At 41.5% G+C, this 15,701-nt stretch overlaps 2 protein-coding genes across 3 annotated transcripts in view; both read left to right on the forward strand.

Annotated features, from left to right (window-relative positions):
- Positions 1 to 5,666, forward strand: part of LOC108239609 (solute carrier family 22 member 23) — a 38,163-nt gene extending 32,497 nt beyond the window's left edge. The window contains exon 10 of the mRNA XM_025007264.2: positions 276 to 5,666. Coding sequence (XP_024863032.1) covers positions 276 to 1,710 — 1,435 coding nt within the window. The 3' untranslated portion in view covers positions 1,711 to 5,666. The remainder of the gene's footprint in view (positions 1 to 275) is intronic.
- A 1,992-nt stretch (positions 5,667 to 7,658) lies between these two features.
- On the forward strand, positions 7,659 to 12,813 carry LOC108239677 (tubulin beta-2A chain-like). 2 transcript variants are annotated; one of them, XM_017422556.3, is made up of 5 exons: positions 7,659 to 8,150; positions 8,511 to 8,619; positions 8,876 to 8,884; positions 9,666 to 9,776; positions 11,391 to 12,813. In XM_017422556.3, the coding sequence occupies exons 1-5, from the start codon at positions 8,094 to 8,096 to the stop codon at positions 12,473 to 12,475; spliced, it is 1,371 nt and encodes a 456-aa protein (XP_017278045.1). In that variant the 5' UTR covers positions 7,659 to 8,093; the 3' UTR covers positions 12,476 to 12,813. The 2 variants fall into 2 exon arrangements, with proteins under 2 accessions (XP_017278045.1, XP_017278046.1); XM_017422557.3 differs by lacking the exon at positions 8,876 to 8,884.
- Positions 12,814 to 15,701: the final 2,888 nt, after the last annotated feature.

The raw sequence follows: 15,701 nt of genomic DNA on the forward strand, positions 1-15,701 counted from the left end.
TAGGTACTGACAGGAGAAAAATTGACTGTTCTATTCAAGTGTCCTGGTGGTGCAACAGCACTCTCTATTGCCCTTTTGATAAAATGACAGATCAGAATGATAAATGGCAAAAACATGAGCCTCTTTTTAACATCATAGATTTAAATAAATGTTTAAGACTTTTTTTATTTTCTTTTTTAGAATTGACAGTATTTATTTTACATTTTGAGATATGTTTAAAATAATCCCAAAATCCCACCAGGCATATCTTTGTAAAATTTTTGTGTTTCCTTTAGGGGTGGTGGTCTGGGCCTGGTGCTGGCCAGCGCCGGCTTCGGCATGCTCACCGAACCCATCATGGATTTGCACAACCAGAAGGGCTATTTCCTTCATCACATCATCTTTGCCTGCTGCACTCTGATTTGCATCATTTGCATTCTCCTGTTGCCCGAGACGCGCTACCATCCGCTCCCCGAGACCTTGGACGACTGCGAGAGCTACGCCCGTCAACCCATACTGCTAACGAGTAAGCTGGGAGAGCAGCACCACCTGCTCGGCCAGTCCGAGAGCAGCAGGGACTACACCAGGGTGCACGACACGCCCCTTCACGAGGCAGCCACCACCGCCGTGTCGACCATGGGGTCTACCGCCTCTTCGGCTGTTGATTTGACCGCTCCCGTGGACAAAGACGCATCCGCCCCCATTCACGTAATGGAAAAACCTGACCAGCCTGGACCTCAAGACCCCAACAGTCACACAGTTGCATCTCCATCCCCAGCCTCTGTTATAGCACTGGGCAAAGATGCCGTCACACCTGCCAAAAAAGAGCACCTTTTGTCTTCCAGTCCTTTACACAAAGCGCCGTGCATCACAGATCCACTTTTAGCTGACGCAGACAAACGTCCTGCGGTCCGGGACTCTGGTGACCCACTGACAGACAGTATCTATCTTGAAATAAATAACCTCGCTCCTTCCACCACAAGTGAAGACAACTCAGGCCCCGCTGCTTCACTGGACTCCTCTACTACTACCAACCCTGAAACTGTGCCCTCTTCTTTGTTGATTTGCACAACGCCTGTCCTTGAGCCCCCTCCTAGCACCACACTGGAGTCTCCAGACCTGCAGGATGATGATGTTGACATGATGGTCACAAATTCTGATCCATCTTTGATGGACGATGCCCTTCCCCCTTTAGCAGAGTCCCCTCCTCCATCTATGCATGACAGTCTCCCTCCATTCCCTGTTCCTGTGACGGACTCAGATATTCTTACTCAGCCTCCTCCTCCTCCTCCCTCCATTACCTCACAAACTGATAGTTCTCCACAGTTACAAGAAGCAGATGAATCTACATTTACTCCTTCTCATACAGAGCCTCAACCACCTCATTTAGATTTAGCTCCTGCTTGTGTTAAAGAGTCATCTACTTGTTCCTCTTTTCCCCCTAGTTCACCAAAATTGACACGCCCTCAACCTACTGACTCAGACCGTATGTCCCCAGAGGACATTTCGCCTGCTGTCCTCCCTGTCACAGACATTGTACCAGATTCAGCGGTTTCTCTGGTCTTGGACTCAATAAATTCCAGCGCTGATTCAGGCTGCACAGCAGCAGCTCCCCCCTCTCTAATAGACGGCACCGTATCCTCCCCCATAGACTCTGGTGTCCTCCCTATCAGCAACGGGGAAACTGCCAGCACAGAAAGCAACACTGTCGACAGCCCAGGCTCCACATGATTCAGTGCTGGAGCCAAGAAATGAAGCTTTAAGCGTTGCACCAGGGGGCAGCGACGGGAGGGGGAAAAAAAGAGGCGTAAGCGGGAGGGGGATGAGAACTGCCTTGCTCAGACTTCAGGTGCGTCATGAAGCCTGTGCCTACCTGAAGCTGAGCGGATTCATCTTACAGAGCTGCTTCGTGTTTCTCAGTGCTTCTCCCACCTTCCTGCCCTCTGCGTGCGTTTAGCCAATGAATGAGACCACGTGAGAGCGTGCCACTGGCTGGTTTGTGACAATAGGTTTGACTTTTCAGGAACGTCACTGGAAATCACCAGCGTATAAACTACTCGGAGGTTAAAATAAATAAACAAAAAATTAGGAACGAGGGGTGGAATCACCGTCATTTAAACACCTACGACCACTGAGAGATGTCATCAGCACTGGAGAAGAAATGCAATGATCATGACAATAAATTAAAAATATTAAAAAAGAAAAAAACAGAAAGAAAATCGCTGGTACTTTTGCTTAAATAAAATGTTCGTATTTGTATGAAAAGCATTATGTTGCCTTATCTGTATGGACAAAAAAAAAAATGTAAATGTTACAGAAGTACTTTTTGTTGATGAAATTGGTGGGGTTTTTTTCAGTTTAATTTTTTTTCCGAAATACAAACCAAAAAGGACCCAAACCAAAATTCATGTAGACGTAGTGCCAAACCATGATCAGCAGTGCAGTATTTGTTTGGGGAAAGGCATGGGGAATGTGAAGTTGACGTCACGCCATGTTGAATTTTGGGTAGTGGTTTAATGTGCCAGTTTTCGTAGACATTTCCAGAGCAACAAGCCTGTTTTGCTTATTCTCTACCATACTGACATTTAGGACATGTTATAACAGAATTTAACGCCAAAAATAAAAACTGTTGAAGCTATTTAAAGGAGCCATAGTTAGTTTTTTTTAAATAAAAATGAGTTGAACTTCGCAGGACATCTAAGTTTTGAAGCAACACCGGCTTGTTACCTGCTAAATTTTACACACAGTTACAGAAAAAACTGTTTTGAGGTCCATTAAATGTATGGGTTTATATTCTTGCACAGTATGCTTCAGGGTCGTGTGGTTGCCAAGCGGGGTCATAATGTTATGGCTGATATGTCTAAAGGATTTTCATTGTTTACCATGTTCTTTGAAAGTGCAATTGAATTTTTCCTCATAAGGTCCATTTTCTTTTCAGTTTTTTTTCCCCCCTCCATTTATTTCCATCCTTTTACCGTGACATTTAACCATTGTGACCAATTTGCCATCCAAACCAAACCAAAGCTATCAGTTAACAGCGATGGCATGCACATGACCCGACATCCAACCCAGTGTGACGTACCTTCACATTCACGATTTAATTTTTTTTTTGTTCCGATATAGAAAACGAATACAGAAGGGGACTCCTAGCTGTGTTGCAATTTGATTTATTAGAAATAATATAAAACCGGGCTGAACTGCTTTTGTCAGCACATGGTTTATTGTATCAGCAATGATATTTATAAAAAAAATGGGGAAAAAAGAGAAAAGGAAAAAAAAAATATGACTAATATTTTGTTGGTAAGAAGAAACTTTTATTTTGTGATTGTTTCAACCAATGAAAATTGTGGTATGCAGATGCCCTTTTTTTGTAAATGTAATAACTTAAGTAAATGGTAAATTAGTTGTTAAATTTGACTCAGTTTTGTTTTTTAAACTCAAAGTATTATTTGGGATATTCTTTTATGGCGTGCCCTTATTGTACAGAGCTACCAATCATTCTTACAGTATTTGTGGCACCTTAATGTGGTGGCACTTTATTTTTGTGCAGTGAGGACAAAAAGCATGAAATCTATTGTGAACGTGTCAACAATACTATCAAATCTTTAAAAAAAAAAAAAAGAAAAAAAAAGTTGTTTTGAAGTGTAATCAATGGACTCCAAAAAAAAAAAAATGTTTGATGCGATTGCCAATCGTCGCTGCATCAAAGTGTGTTTTCCAAATCATGTTCTGACATTAACATCGTTAATGTTTGCCATTGTGTTCATTCAGGCACAAAAACACAATAAAACCTAGCTTAAAATACAACGACAACAACAAAAAAAGCAATACATGTTTCCAAATGACATTTTGAAAAATAACTTCTTCGTAAAACGGCAGGCTTTTTATTATGGAAGCACTTTTTTTTTCTTTTTTTTTTTTTTTTTCCCCAAAGTCCATGTCCGTCTGTGGACATCAGTATACTTGACGTAAATACATGTGTAACTTGACAGTTGTAGTGCTTTTGAAGTTGTATTGATTTGTGAAAAGGAGGATATGTGATTACCACTGTTTACAACAAGCCTCACAATCATCACAAGTAAAAAAAAAAAACAAATAACGATGATAATAATAATAATACAGTACTGTACAACATTAGAGACATCTGAATGATGGCTTGTCTTTTCAAATGTGATAAAACTCAGTACATCGTTTATCCAGGGAGCAGTGATCATCTATCAAGGTGTCATTCAGGAGTCAAACGCATCAATAGACTGATCAAATTTTCTGTTACCATTTTGTGGTACACGCACAAAGAACCTTCCAGGTACTTTACCCACTGGAATCCAGTCTGTGCCCTAACAGAACGGCTTCAGGTCTTTGGATACTCACAGGGGTAGTTTAGATCTTTTTAAGGTTGGTTCTGTGACAAGGTTAGGACCAGTTAATATCTTACCTGTAGTAGATAGCTCTTTGAATGACCTCGGTTTGAGGAAATCGTTCAGTGCTGATGTGATTGACGAGTTAACGGCTAGTCCAAGCTAATGCCAAGATCAAAGCTGATTTCTGCCATTTTACCAGCTTCAATCAAAAATAATTTTTTTATAGCAGTTCATGCTGTTTACGCCACTATCAGACAGCTGTTCTAGCAAAAAAACAAACGATTGTCACGTTTTTTTCTGAAAATACACTGGCTGTACCAGAAGTGCTATAACTAGCTGCTGCCGCTGTTTGCTCTGCTGCAAATGACTATAGGTATATAATCATTTAATGAGAAAATGACAGTGATCGAAAGCGTTAGAAAATGGCATTTACATGAACTGTTATGATTTTTTTTTTTTAATTAGAGGTCATTCAAAGAGCCATCTGCAACAGGTAAGATATTATTTGTTCATAACGTTTCCACAGAACCCAGCTTAACAATATCTGAACTACTGCTTTCTTGGTGTGTCTCTAAAGCAGGTTGTATTAACAAATAAAAGCTCATTTGTTGATTGATTATTGGTGGTCTTTTAACAAATTATCAGGTCTTTATTTTTTAATGCTAAACATAAAGTATGCTGCACCTCAAAGCACAATGAACTGCAAATCTAAGGCGTCAGATTCGATGTCTTTACCAGGAGAAAGACGAGAAAAGGGAAAACGGGTTGGAAGTTTGAAGATGATCTCAAAAGTACTAGTTACACATTATCTTTTGCTGCAGATTCTCCCATTGGGCAGGGAGTGTGTTGGCTGCACTGGTCAAAAGCCTCATATGACTCAGTCTTTATTGCCACTGTTATTATCTAGCTTTGCGTGCGTGTTGCAGAAATCAAACCGTGCGTATCTAAACGTCCGTGCAGCACACAAATCAAGCCAGTAACGCAGGACGAACACCATCGGCGTCTCCTCTGAAAATGGCTTTTTTCTTCCATGCGTCCTTGGTGTGCACAAAATCTGGAGTAAATTTAAATTAAAGTGAAAGTGAAAGAACTGCAGCTGGCACCAGTGATCACGTAGACTGTCAAACAAAACAAGAGTTGGTTATGAGTTTGTATGGAGCCATCCGTTTCCTCAAGGTGAAATCATAGCTTGAATCGGTGAAACTAGTTGTGGTTAATGCGTCACAAGAGGCATAACTCACCCACCCGCTCACATTTCAGGTTTTGCTTCTCTTCAGCTGAGCGACTCAGAATCTCTTTGAAGATTTGAATGAATGTAAAAAAAAACGTGGATTGTACATCTATAGGTATCACTTGTTTGGTTTCATTTTGTTATTTTAACAGACATGATGCACTTGTACATAAGCCATACCTGTTGTTAAAATAAACCACTATTTATTGATGAAAGCTGGCTATGAGTGATTGGTTTTTTTTTAATTTCCTTTGAGGTCAAAAAGTCCCATCTTCTCCTAAAAACTTAGATTTATAGCAAAGGTTTGAGCTTGAAACTGCTAAAGAAAATGAACTTTAAAGTCTAAATGTCATTCAGAAAGTTTTGTGGAGCTGAAGCAGATTCCTTCTTATATATTTGAGTTTGTGGACCAACCTCCACAATCTGAAAAACCTTCCAAGATGACGAATCCTTTTTATTCACTGACAAAAGGGCTGTCCGAGAGCATCAAAAGTGACCGCAGAATGGGATAATTCTGCAATCATCAGAGATCCTGAAAGCCCTCTTTCAGCAGATTTTAATGTCATGGCATTTAAAGACTCAAAGATGCTCAGATCTGGTGTTAGGAAGAAACACACCAAATAAGAGGGAAACATTAAAAGTTGGTGGGACTGTTTGAAAGATCCGGAGAGATTTCGTTACGCTTGAACGAGTCTGAACCGGCGTTCGCAGTTCACGTGCTGCACTCTGAACAAAACAAGATCACGAAAGTGAAAGAAATAGCTACGCTTTACAATAAGGTTAATGGATTCCGTGGGGCTGCATTGTTGCCTCTGATCATGTTTGTGCTGAATCGAGTCGAGGACTGATGGAATCAGAGCGAATCAGAAGGCAATTTAGAGCAAAATGTGTTCCCCCTCAGTCAGACAGCCGGGAGGAAAGGGAGCACCTTTGGGGTTTAGCAGATCAAGAACTTGAAAAGCACAACTAACCAATAAAAAAGGGGGCAAAAACAATTTAAAGGGACAAGATGGTCTATTTAAATCTGACCAGTAGTGAAAAAGTCCTATTAAGTTCCTTCGGCATTAACCAAAATCTATATTAAAATAAAAAAAAGTTCAAGATTAGACATGAACATAGAAATATGTCTTGTGAAAACGTTCAAGCTTGATTGAAAACACTGGTTTTGCAGAATGTCAAAGATTACATTTACTGTGAAAAGTTTGGGTGAAAGAATTTCTTAACCACTTCATGTCATCAACCCTGGGGTGGGGCTGTGTTCATGAAGAAACGCTGTTGTGTCTGTGAGATTCAGCAATCTGCTCAAAGATTAGGAGGGATAACCTCTTCAACTGTAGCCTTTTCTTTCACAATGTAGCCTTTTCAGTGTTTGAAACAACAGGTTCTTTCCTTACATCTACCTTAAAGGTACTCACTGCAAAGTCATGAAGACTGGTAAAAAAATAAAAAAAATCCCCACAATATTCTTCTCATAATGCTTGGTAATTTGTCCTTAAATTAGGAATGGCTGCCAACTGCAATGTGTGTTTGTTTGCCTATAGAAACAGTCCAAGTGATGGAAAAAAGTCAACTATGGTGATGTCTGTGGAAGAGCTGTTTGGGACGAGAAATCTGACATTTCTGATGTGTTGGTATTTACTGATTATTTACTGATACCAGATTTGTTGAGTAAAGTCTAAAAAGATAGGTGAGGTTGAAACAGTAAACGTAAGTTTCTGCGAGAGCAACGTGTTTGAATGCTGAGCTCTGTCTTTATGGCGCTCCGCCGCCCAGCCTGAACCCTGATGTTTATCCTTGACGGTTGTCTCTCACTCGTTCTTCTTCTTTTGTTTACACTTAAATTCCAACTTCCTCTGAAATGCTACCTGTCCCTTTCTGCCATATTTGCATATAGACTAGGGCCAGCCAAATATAGGGCAAACACGTGACTCGAGCTTCAATGGGGTTTTCCGCAGTTCCAGCCAAGTACTGTGTTTAGTGAGTGCATACCCACATTTCAGGACTGCATATCAATATATCTGGGAAAACTAGTGGAGTGAACTCTTTCAAACTGCACCATTTGATATAGTTCAGGATAATCTTTTGTATGACTGGTTTCATTATTAGCAGTGAGTAGCTTTAAACTGTAGCCTTTTCATTCACAATATAGTATTTTTCAGTGTCTAAAACAACAGGTTCTTTGCTTCTGGACAGAACTAACAGGCGTTGCAACCTTCATCATTAGTCAGTTATATGGAGATATAGCAGGGGTTGGGGGGAAGCAGATCAGCCTCAAAACCAGTGAAAAGAGGTAAAAATTTTCCATGTTTGGGGCAGGGTGATGTCAGCAGGATGATGCTGCAGGATCCTCCGGTACACTGCATCAAACCGGACCGCTCCTATTGGCTGAGAGGGATGCTGCGCCGCGCTGAACGTCACCCCATCAGCAGGGCGGTCATCCCACCGGCTCGCCACAGAAGGCAGACAAGTGCTGATTCTGACGAACACAACGGACCGGACTCTCCAGCCCCCATCGGCTCACCATGAGGGAGATCGTTCACATCCAGGCCGGGCAGTGCGGGAATCAGATCGGAGCGAAGGTGCGACGATCGGGCTTTGCTGTTTCCGGGAGGGTGGCTGTCGTGCGTTACTGTTTTAAGGCTTTTTGTTAAGCGGGTGCCAGAGTCTAGTCAGACCTTGAGCAAAGTAAAAAAAAAAAGAAACATACGTTACTGATTAATTCAGCCGCAGGGCGGGGTTCGGTCCTCTCCGGTCCTTGAAGGCACCATGATGGCCCAAACTGCTGCGTGTCCACTTACCAGATGCGCAAAGAAACCTGACGCACGCGCTCTTAAGTTGGTTTCTACGCCACGTCGGTTCCTCTAAATCCACCACCCCCAATCAATAGATAGTCAAGAGAACGTGTTTGCCTTCTAGTTTCTTCTCGTGTCTTCTTCTAGTTCTGGGAGGTGATAAGTGACGAGCACGGCATCGACCCCACCGGTAGTTACCAAGGTGACAGCGATCTGCAGCTGGAGAGGATTAATGTCTACTACAATGAGGCATCAGGTAAAAGAAGCAAAACAAAAATTTGTTTCTAATGGATCACATTCCTTGCCAACAGCTGTTGCTTATCATCCCTGCATGGCCTTTTACCTGCACCTGAATGCAACATTACACCCATGCCATTAGTTTAGCTTCAGTAAAGGCCCAACTATAAGTGCAGGGGGGGGGGGGAAATAAATAGGACAGAAAACTTGCTGAAAATGTCTCTCTCTCTCTCTGTGTCTTTCCCTCTCCCCACCCTTTCTCTCTGTCTCTGCAGGGAGCACAGGTATCTGCAGTCTCTGTGTAGCTGACCTCCAGAACCTTTTTCCCCAAGCTTGTGATATTTCTGCCGCAGCATGTCGAAGTTCATTCAGAATGCATCCCGTCTGCCTTCGTGTTCGTGGCCTTTGCATATTAAGCGCATTAGGGATGCACGCCCCTTGACTTTGTGATTCAGCGTTTAGATGGAGGCTGTCACAGAGGGGCAAATCAATCCATCCTTTCACACCGAGTCCAAACTGTGCACTCAGTAGCTTTGGTTAAATGAAGGCCTGCCTGCCTGTCCTGTATTTTTTCAGACTTGAGCTTTAGTGATCCTTTTTTTTTACTGTAGCTTGCTGGCATCACTAAGTATTGCATGTGGACTGAGTACTGCTCAAAAGGAATGAAAGGTTGGCAGTTTTTTTTAATTTATTTTGGAAACATTAATGCAGAAGCAGTGAGATAAATAAAGAACATTTACAGAGGACAGCAGATTATTTGTCTGAATAGACTCTGCAGAGCTCAGCACATTGAAAACCCTGCTGCTACAGAATAAGCAGTGCAGCATGCTGCAGCAGTTTGCTTGCACGAAGTGTCACAGAGAGGGTGGTGGAGGGTGCACTTTTAGAAAAACTGGTTTGAGCCGGCTTTTGACTTTAGAAACCACAGTTCTGCATTCGTGTTTATTTGTAAGCCACCACTGGAAGCATCAAATAATGCATACAGTACACTGGCCACCTGTATTTACTCTGTGTCAACTGAGACTCGTGACATCTCATGCCAGCCTTCCGCATCTCTGTTTAAAGGCAGCAAATTCGTGCCACGTGCCATCCTGGTGGACCTGGAGCCAGGAACCATGGATTCTGTGCGCTCCGGCCCGTTTGGACAGCTCTTCAGGCCTGACAACTTTGTCTTTGGTGAGCGACTGTCGCCACTCATGCAGAGCCACACGCACGTGCAGCGCCGTGTCAGCTGCATGCTGCACAGCGCCGTAACGCAACTGTATTCTCTGCAGTTAAGTCACACTGACCTTGACACAGCTAGTGACTAAATAAATAAATTAATAAATAAACAAACCAAATTCTTACCAGTAAGCATAATTCGTTGCTTGTCTGGTGTCATTAGCATCAAAGATAAAATAATAAATTTCCATAAACAGCAAATAAATCACCTTGCTGGCAAATGGTAAGCAAATATATACAGTGTTTATGTACTTTATATGCAAACAATATATTTTTTTTCATAGCTGTGAAGCGTCACTGAACTGTACTGCTGTTCTGAATGTGGTAATGATGTTGCCATAGTAACATACTAATCATGCCATCATCAGCGTGTTACTGTTTAACAGATGTCATGTCTTTTTAACTGTTGCTTTGCCACTTAGCACAATGTACAGCAATGACTTGTTTTTTTTTTTACTCTTCTGTTTCTTGAAAAGTACAAGTTGTTGCCTTTTTCTTATTTTAGTTATTTCTTAAAATCGAATACATCACCCCCCATCGATAGTGTCAGATCACTGGTGGTAAACAGGTATGAAAAAGTTTTCTTTGACCAGTTCTTCCTTTAAAGCGCTGCTCGTTCTGCAAGATTTTAAGGCCTTTAAGCACAATCTCCTAAAGTCTGTCAACGTTTCAGGGTCATGGCAGTTCCTTCAGCAGAGGGCTCATTAGGCCATGCACTGTGGTTTATAAGGTGTGTTCAGGTGTGATCGGTATCTTATTGTACAGGCTGTCACAGAAATGCTGCGCGGCAGCTGTGTCGCAACAGTGTTTCAGCCAGTAACGCAACATTGCAGGAAAGATTTTCTTTTGAAGGCTGAAGGAAGTTTTCCAATAGGAGAAATTGCCGTCATGCACTTAGTTTCCGTCAATAGTTTTAAATATCTTTTCCAGTGAAATCGGGGTTAATTAGAAACAGTTAACTAGAAATTCTCTTTTAGCACTCAAGAGTTGACCTTCCTGATTTCAGTTAAATGCCTTTTCTTAATTCTTTACAAACAAACAAACAAACAAAACAGACACTAGAAAATCTTTTTCTCTTGTAGCCCTACATTTTGTGGGTACAAGGTATTTAAACTTTCAGAATTTTGGGCTGCTGCTTGAAGAAACTTTGAGTAGTCCAAGTACTTTTAAAGCTTTGACATTTGTATCTTGTCTTAGTTGGTTGAGATATTGGTGAACAAACTAAAACAAGCCAATAAATTCTAAAAGAATGACAAATTAACTTAATCTGGTGCCCAAATTTGTTTGGTTTCTTATTGTTTGCACTTTAAGTAAGAGGTTTTTATATATTGACCTAAATTTCATGTTTACATATGATCACATTTAGTCATTTTCATACTTACTGAAACAAAAATCCAAGAATATCGAGAATGCCCACACTTTAGTGGTTTAATAAATGTGGGTTATTCATGGTGGATCATGATCATTTGTTTAAAAGTGAAGTTTCTAGAAAGGAAGCCTTTGTAGGTAAATGTTTGCCCAACCACACAATTCCAACATGAATGTTGTCTTCTACCTCTCATGCTGCAGGTCAGAGCGGGGCAGGAAATAACTGGGCCAAGGGTCACTACACCGAGGGAGCCGAGCTAGTGGACTCGGTGCTGGATGTCGTGAGAAAGGAGTCGGAGAACTGTGACTGCCTGCAGGGCTTCCAGCTCACTCACTCCCTGGGTGGAGGCACGGGTTCAGGGATGGGCACGTTGCTCATCAGCAAGATTCGCGAGGAGTACCCTGACCGCATCATGAACACCTTCAGTGTCATGCCCTCTCCGAAAGTCTCCGATACTGTGGTGGAGCCTTACAACGCCACCCTCTCTGTCCACCAGCTGGTGGAAAACACGGACGAAACCTTCAGCATTGACAACGAGGCCCTGTACGATATCTGCTTCCGCACGTTGAAGCTGACCACGCCGACCTACGGGGACCTCAACCACCTGGTGTCGGCCACCATGAGTGGGGTGACCACCTGCCTCCGCTTCCCCGGCCAGCTCAACGCCGACCTCCGTAAGCTCGCCGTCAACATGGTGCCCTTCCCCCGCCTGCACTTCTTCATGCCAGGCTTTGCGCCGCTCACGAGCAGGGGCAGCCAGCAGTACCGCGCCCTCTCCGTGCCCGAGCTCACGCAGCAAATGTTCGACGCCAAGAACATGATGGCCGCGTGCGACCCCCGCCACGGACGCTACCTCACCGTGGCGGCCATCTTCCGCGGCCGCATGTCCATGAAGGAGGTGGACGAGCAGATGCTGAGCGTCCAGAACAAGAACAGCAGCTACTTTGTGGAGTGGATCCCCAACAACGTCAAGACGGCCGTTTGCGACATCCCTCCGCGCGGCCTTAAGATGTCCGCCACCTTCATCGGGAACAGCACGGCCATCCAGGAGCTGTTCAGGAGGATCTCCGAGCAGTTCACCGCCATGTTCCGCCGCAAGGCCTTCCTGCACTGGTACACGGGAGAGGGAATGGATGAGATGGAGTTCACCGAGGCTGAGAGCAACATGAACGACCTGGTGTCCGAGTACCAGCAGTATCAGGACGCCACCGCTGATGAAATTGGTGAATACGAAGAAGATGAAATGGAAGATGAAGAAGAAGTCCGACATGATGTTCGCCATTGATTATGAAACGCCCACATGACTTTGAACTAGCTCTAACAGAAAGAGATTGTGTTCTTAGGAACTAGCAGTGAGATGATACGAATAATGATACCAAATCGTGAAATGACAAGAAAGTTCCTTGTTTAGCCAAAATAAAGCTGCACATAGACATTGCTTATAGTGACAAAGCTAGTAAGTGGTGTTAGAACCTAAAATATGCAAGTGCTTTTGTAATATAAATCATGCTTCACTGGTGTCAGGAAAAAAGTACAAAGTTGTTCTTAACAGTTTTGTAGCATTTGCTTCATTGTGCATCTATGGTTTGTAATCTCAAATAAAATATAAAAAACTATGCTTCACTTTATGTTTCTGTTTGTTCTGATTACTGTCAAAAGGAACATTTGACTTAAATAGAAATACGTTCGCTCAGCATAAATATATTAAGCTTAGGTTTGATTGCAACACTGGTTTCTCTCAGATTTAAGCATTTGTGTTATTTAAAAACTTTTAGGATTGATTCCATTTCTTCACTGCCTTCAGTTCTCACCCTAACTAAAGCGGCCCAGATACGGTCCAGTTCATTTTGAATGACTTGCTGAGTGGATCAATATGCAGTATCTTCTTCCTGGTTTAATCTGATCAGTTTTGCTCTCACTCAGATTTGTATTTATTCAACAAAACAAATAAAAGTAACACAAAGTACTTCACTCAATTGTTAACTTATAAAGAACATAAAATGAATCTGCCCTTATTTTGATCAAGACCAAATGTAGTTGCTTTGTCTTGAAAGATGCCATAAAATTGTATTTTTCCCCTACTTTTTTTGTTCCTTTATTCAGCAAACTGTTATTTTTTAGTGCAGACTGAAAAGTTGCTAAACTTACTCATAATTTAAAGGTTGGGAGTGGACATTAGGACCACAGTTAAAGTCTGTTTTTTTAAGACGTTTACTTTTTCAGTTCATAGATTCAGTTTGATTCATAAATTACACAATATTCCTTTATTGTATTTTTGAACTTCCTGACTCATCTTAGTTCTGACATTCTTGACCTCTTCTGTTACACAAGTATTTTTTTTTTATCATCACAACTAAATACGTGGGTGTCTTCTAGGGAACGATGATGTTCTCATTTCCCAAACACAAGAGATCTTCTAAAAGAGAAACTGTAACAAAAACACAACCTTAAGTTTTGAGTGTTATTTATTCTTCCACACGTTCGTTTTGTTTACAGTATTATCCAGCCGTGAGACACATTTTCTAAACAAGAATATGTGAAGTTTGTAGCTGGCTTGAGACAACTTTTGGTTTTTGATATAACCATGTAGTGGTCTATAATTCCAAAGAAAATAAAAAGAAAGAGAGGGAAAAAAAGGCGGGGGAGGGTGCTTTGTTTTGTTTTTTTTTAAGTATATTTCTCACGTATTTCTCATTTACAACAACTGAGATATGAATAATAGACCAGTTTACAACATTTTTTCCATTATAAAATTAGTATCTTGTGATGTTTTGTTATGTTTTAATGTACTGTGGGAGTTAAACTGAGTCTCCCTATAACTTTATCAGACAGCTTATTTATCCAGAATGATAAACAGTTTCATGTAAAATCTCAACAGACCTTGTTCTGCATATGTACCACAGGTTCTTCCCTCAGTGACAATTAGGTGAAGGAAGAAATGGCGAATCTGTGTTTTAATAATAAATTTCTGCTTGTGGTGCTTAAATCTGTCCATTAATGAAGTCAAACACCTAAAAACTCACAACTCTTTGTTCACAGTGATTTATAAAACTGTTTGCAATTCTCATTTATGCTACTTTTCAAAAGTTTTTGCTTTTTCCTGTTCTCATGTTATTGTCATTTAACGTTGTTGGAGTGACTCGGGAACTACAAGTGAGGAAAATTATTTCGAAAACAGGAGTTTAACAAATGCCATCTGTGTGCGACGACCTAAAAATGGATGTTAATAAAGAAAACGAGGAGGAAATGCAACTTTCAAAGCCTATGAAACAAATCATTCGAGAAGCTGTATTTTTCCTTTGACATGTGTGACAGCTCTGGGGCTTTTTGGCGAGTATTATTATTATTAATTTATTTATTTTCTGCATCAAAGATCAGCCCCTGCAGAGTCTGCTCAAAAAAAAAATCAGCTCCTGAGTAAATTTTGCTGGTGACCCCTGCGTTTGGGTATATTTGTAAGTCCTTTTGGAGAATGTCTGCATTATGCATGAGGCTGAGTGCAGAAACCGCCAAAGGCTTGGCTCAACGAGAGACGCTTCAGTCTTTTCTTTGATTTTACCCATAAATGCATCCTGCTCATTATCAGGCTTCTCTTTTAATTTACTTTGCTCTGTCATCATTAAACACAACCTTAAAATTTGAGCACTGCGACATGATTAATAGCAAAACAGAAAACATTCCTGCTTAAGGCAGTGTGTCGTTTAAAGGAAGGCGGACAGTGTGACATCTTGATCTACTGCGTTATCGGGGAGGAGTCGTAAATTCGTCTTCCAGAACAAGCAGTGAAAGTAATGTGAGACTCCACAAACAGAAACTGATGACTGATAAGCGCTTAATGTGATGTGAACTCAATTAAATGATGAAACTGTTCTGGTCACTTTGGCGTGACACAATTTCAGTTAATGAGATAAGACTGGGAACTGGTGGTTAGGGTTCTGACAGGAGTGTTGCTGTGAAATACAGTATGTTCTGCATCTGGCCACACCCCAGACCTGCCTGAGAAAGCATGTTTTTTTTTTCCAGTTTGACAACTGATGGAAAACATGTGCCATGAGATGAATGATGGCCCGAGGAGCTGAGTTATGGGAAAAACAAAAACAGAGAAGTGAACGTCCTCGTTTGCCCCAGAGCAAAGGAAGAATAGTTAGAGCTGTCTTTTTGGTATGGGGATGTAATTCATTAGAAAAAAAACCCTGCATTTTAATAGTGTTTTGACGAGGTTTGAACATGAAGGAAATAAATACTGAAAACATATATTAAGCAGGCATCTGTCTCTGTCTTTACTGCAGAACTTACTTTAAAATACTGCAAGACAAAAAATGGCAAACCTCTCATTGATTATAAGGAGAGAAAGAGACGGTTTGTAGAACCTCAAAACAGAACTTTAGCTGTATGTGAAAGTTGGACAATGTGTCCTTTCCCCTCTTCTTTTGAAATACGACACAGCTACTGTTGCAGTTCGCGTCTGCGAGGCGGCACCTCTTTCAGCAGACACAAAAAAAAGGTTTCTG

This window comes from Kryptolebias marmoratus, linkage group LG20 (genome assembly GCF_001649575.2).
Source record: "Kryptolebias marmoratus isolate JLee-2015 linkage group LG20, ASM164957v2, whole genome shotgun sequence".
NCBI classification, from domain to species: Eukaryota; Metazoa; Chordata; class Actinopteri; order Cyprinodontiformes; family Rivulidae; genus Kryptolebias; species Kryptolebias marmoratus.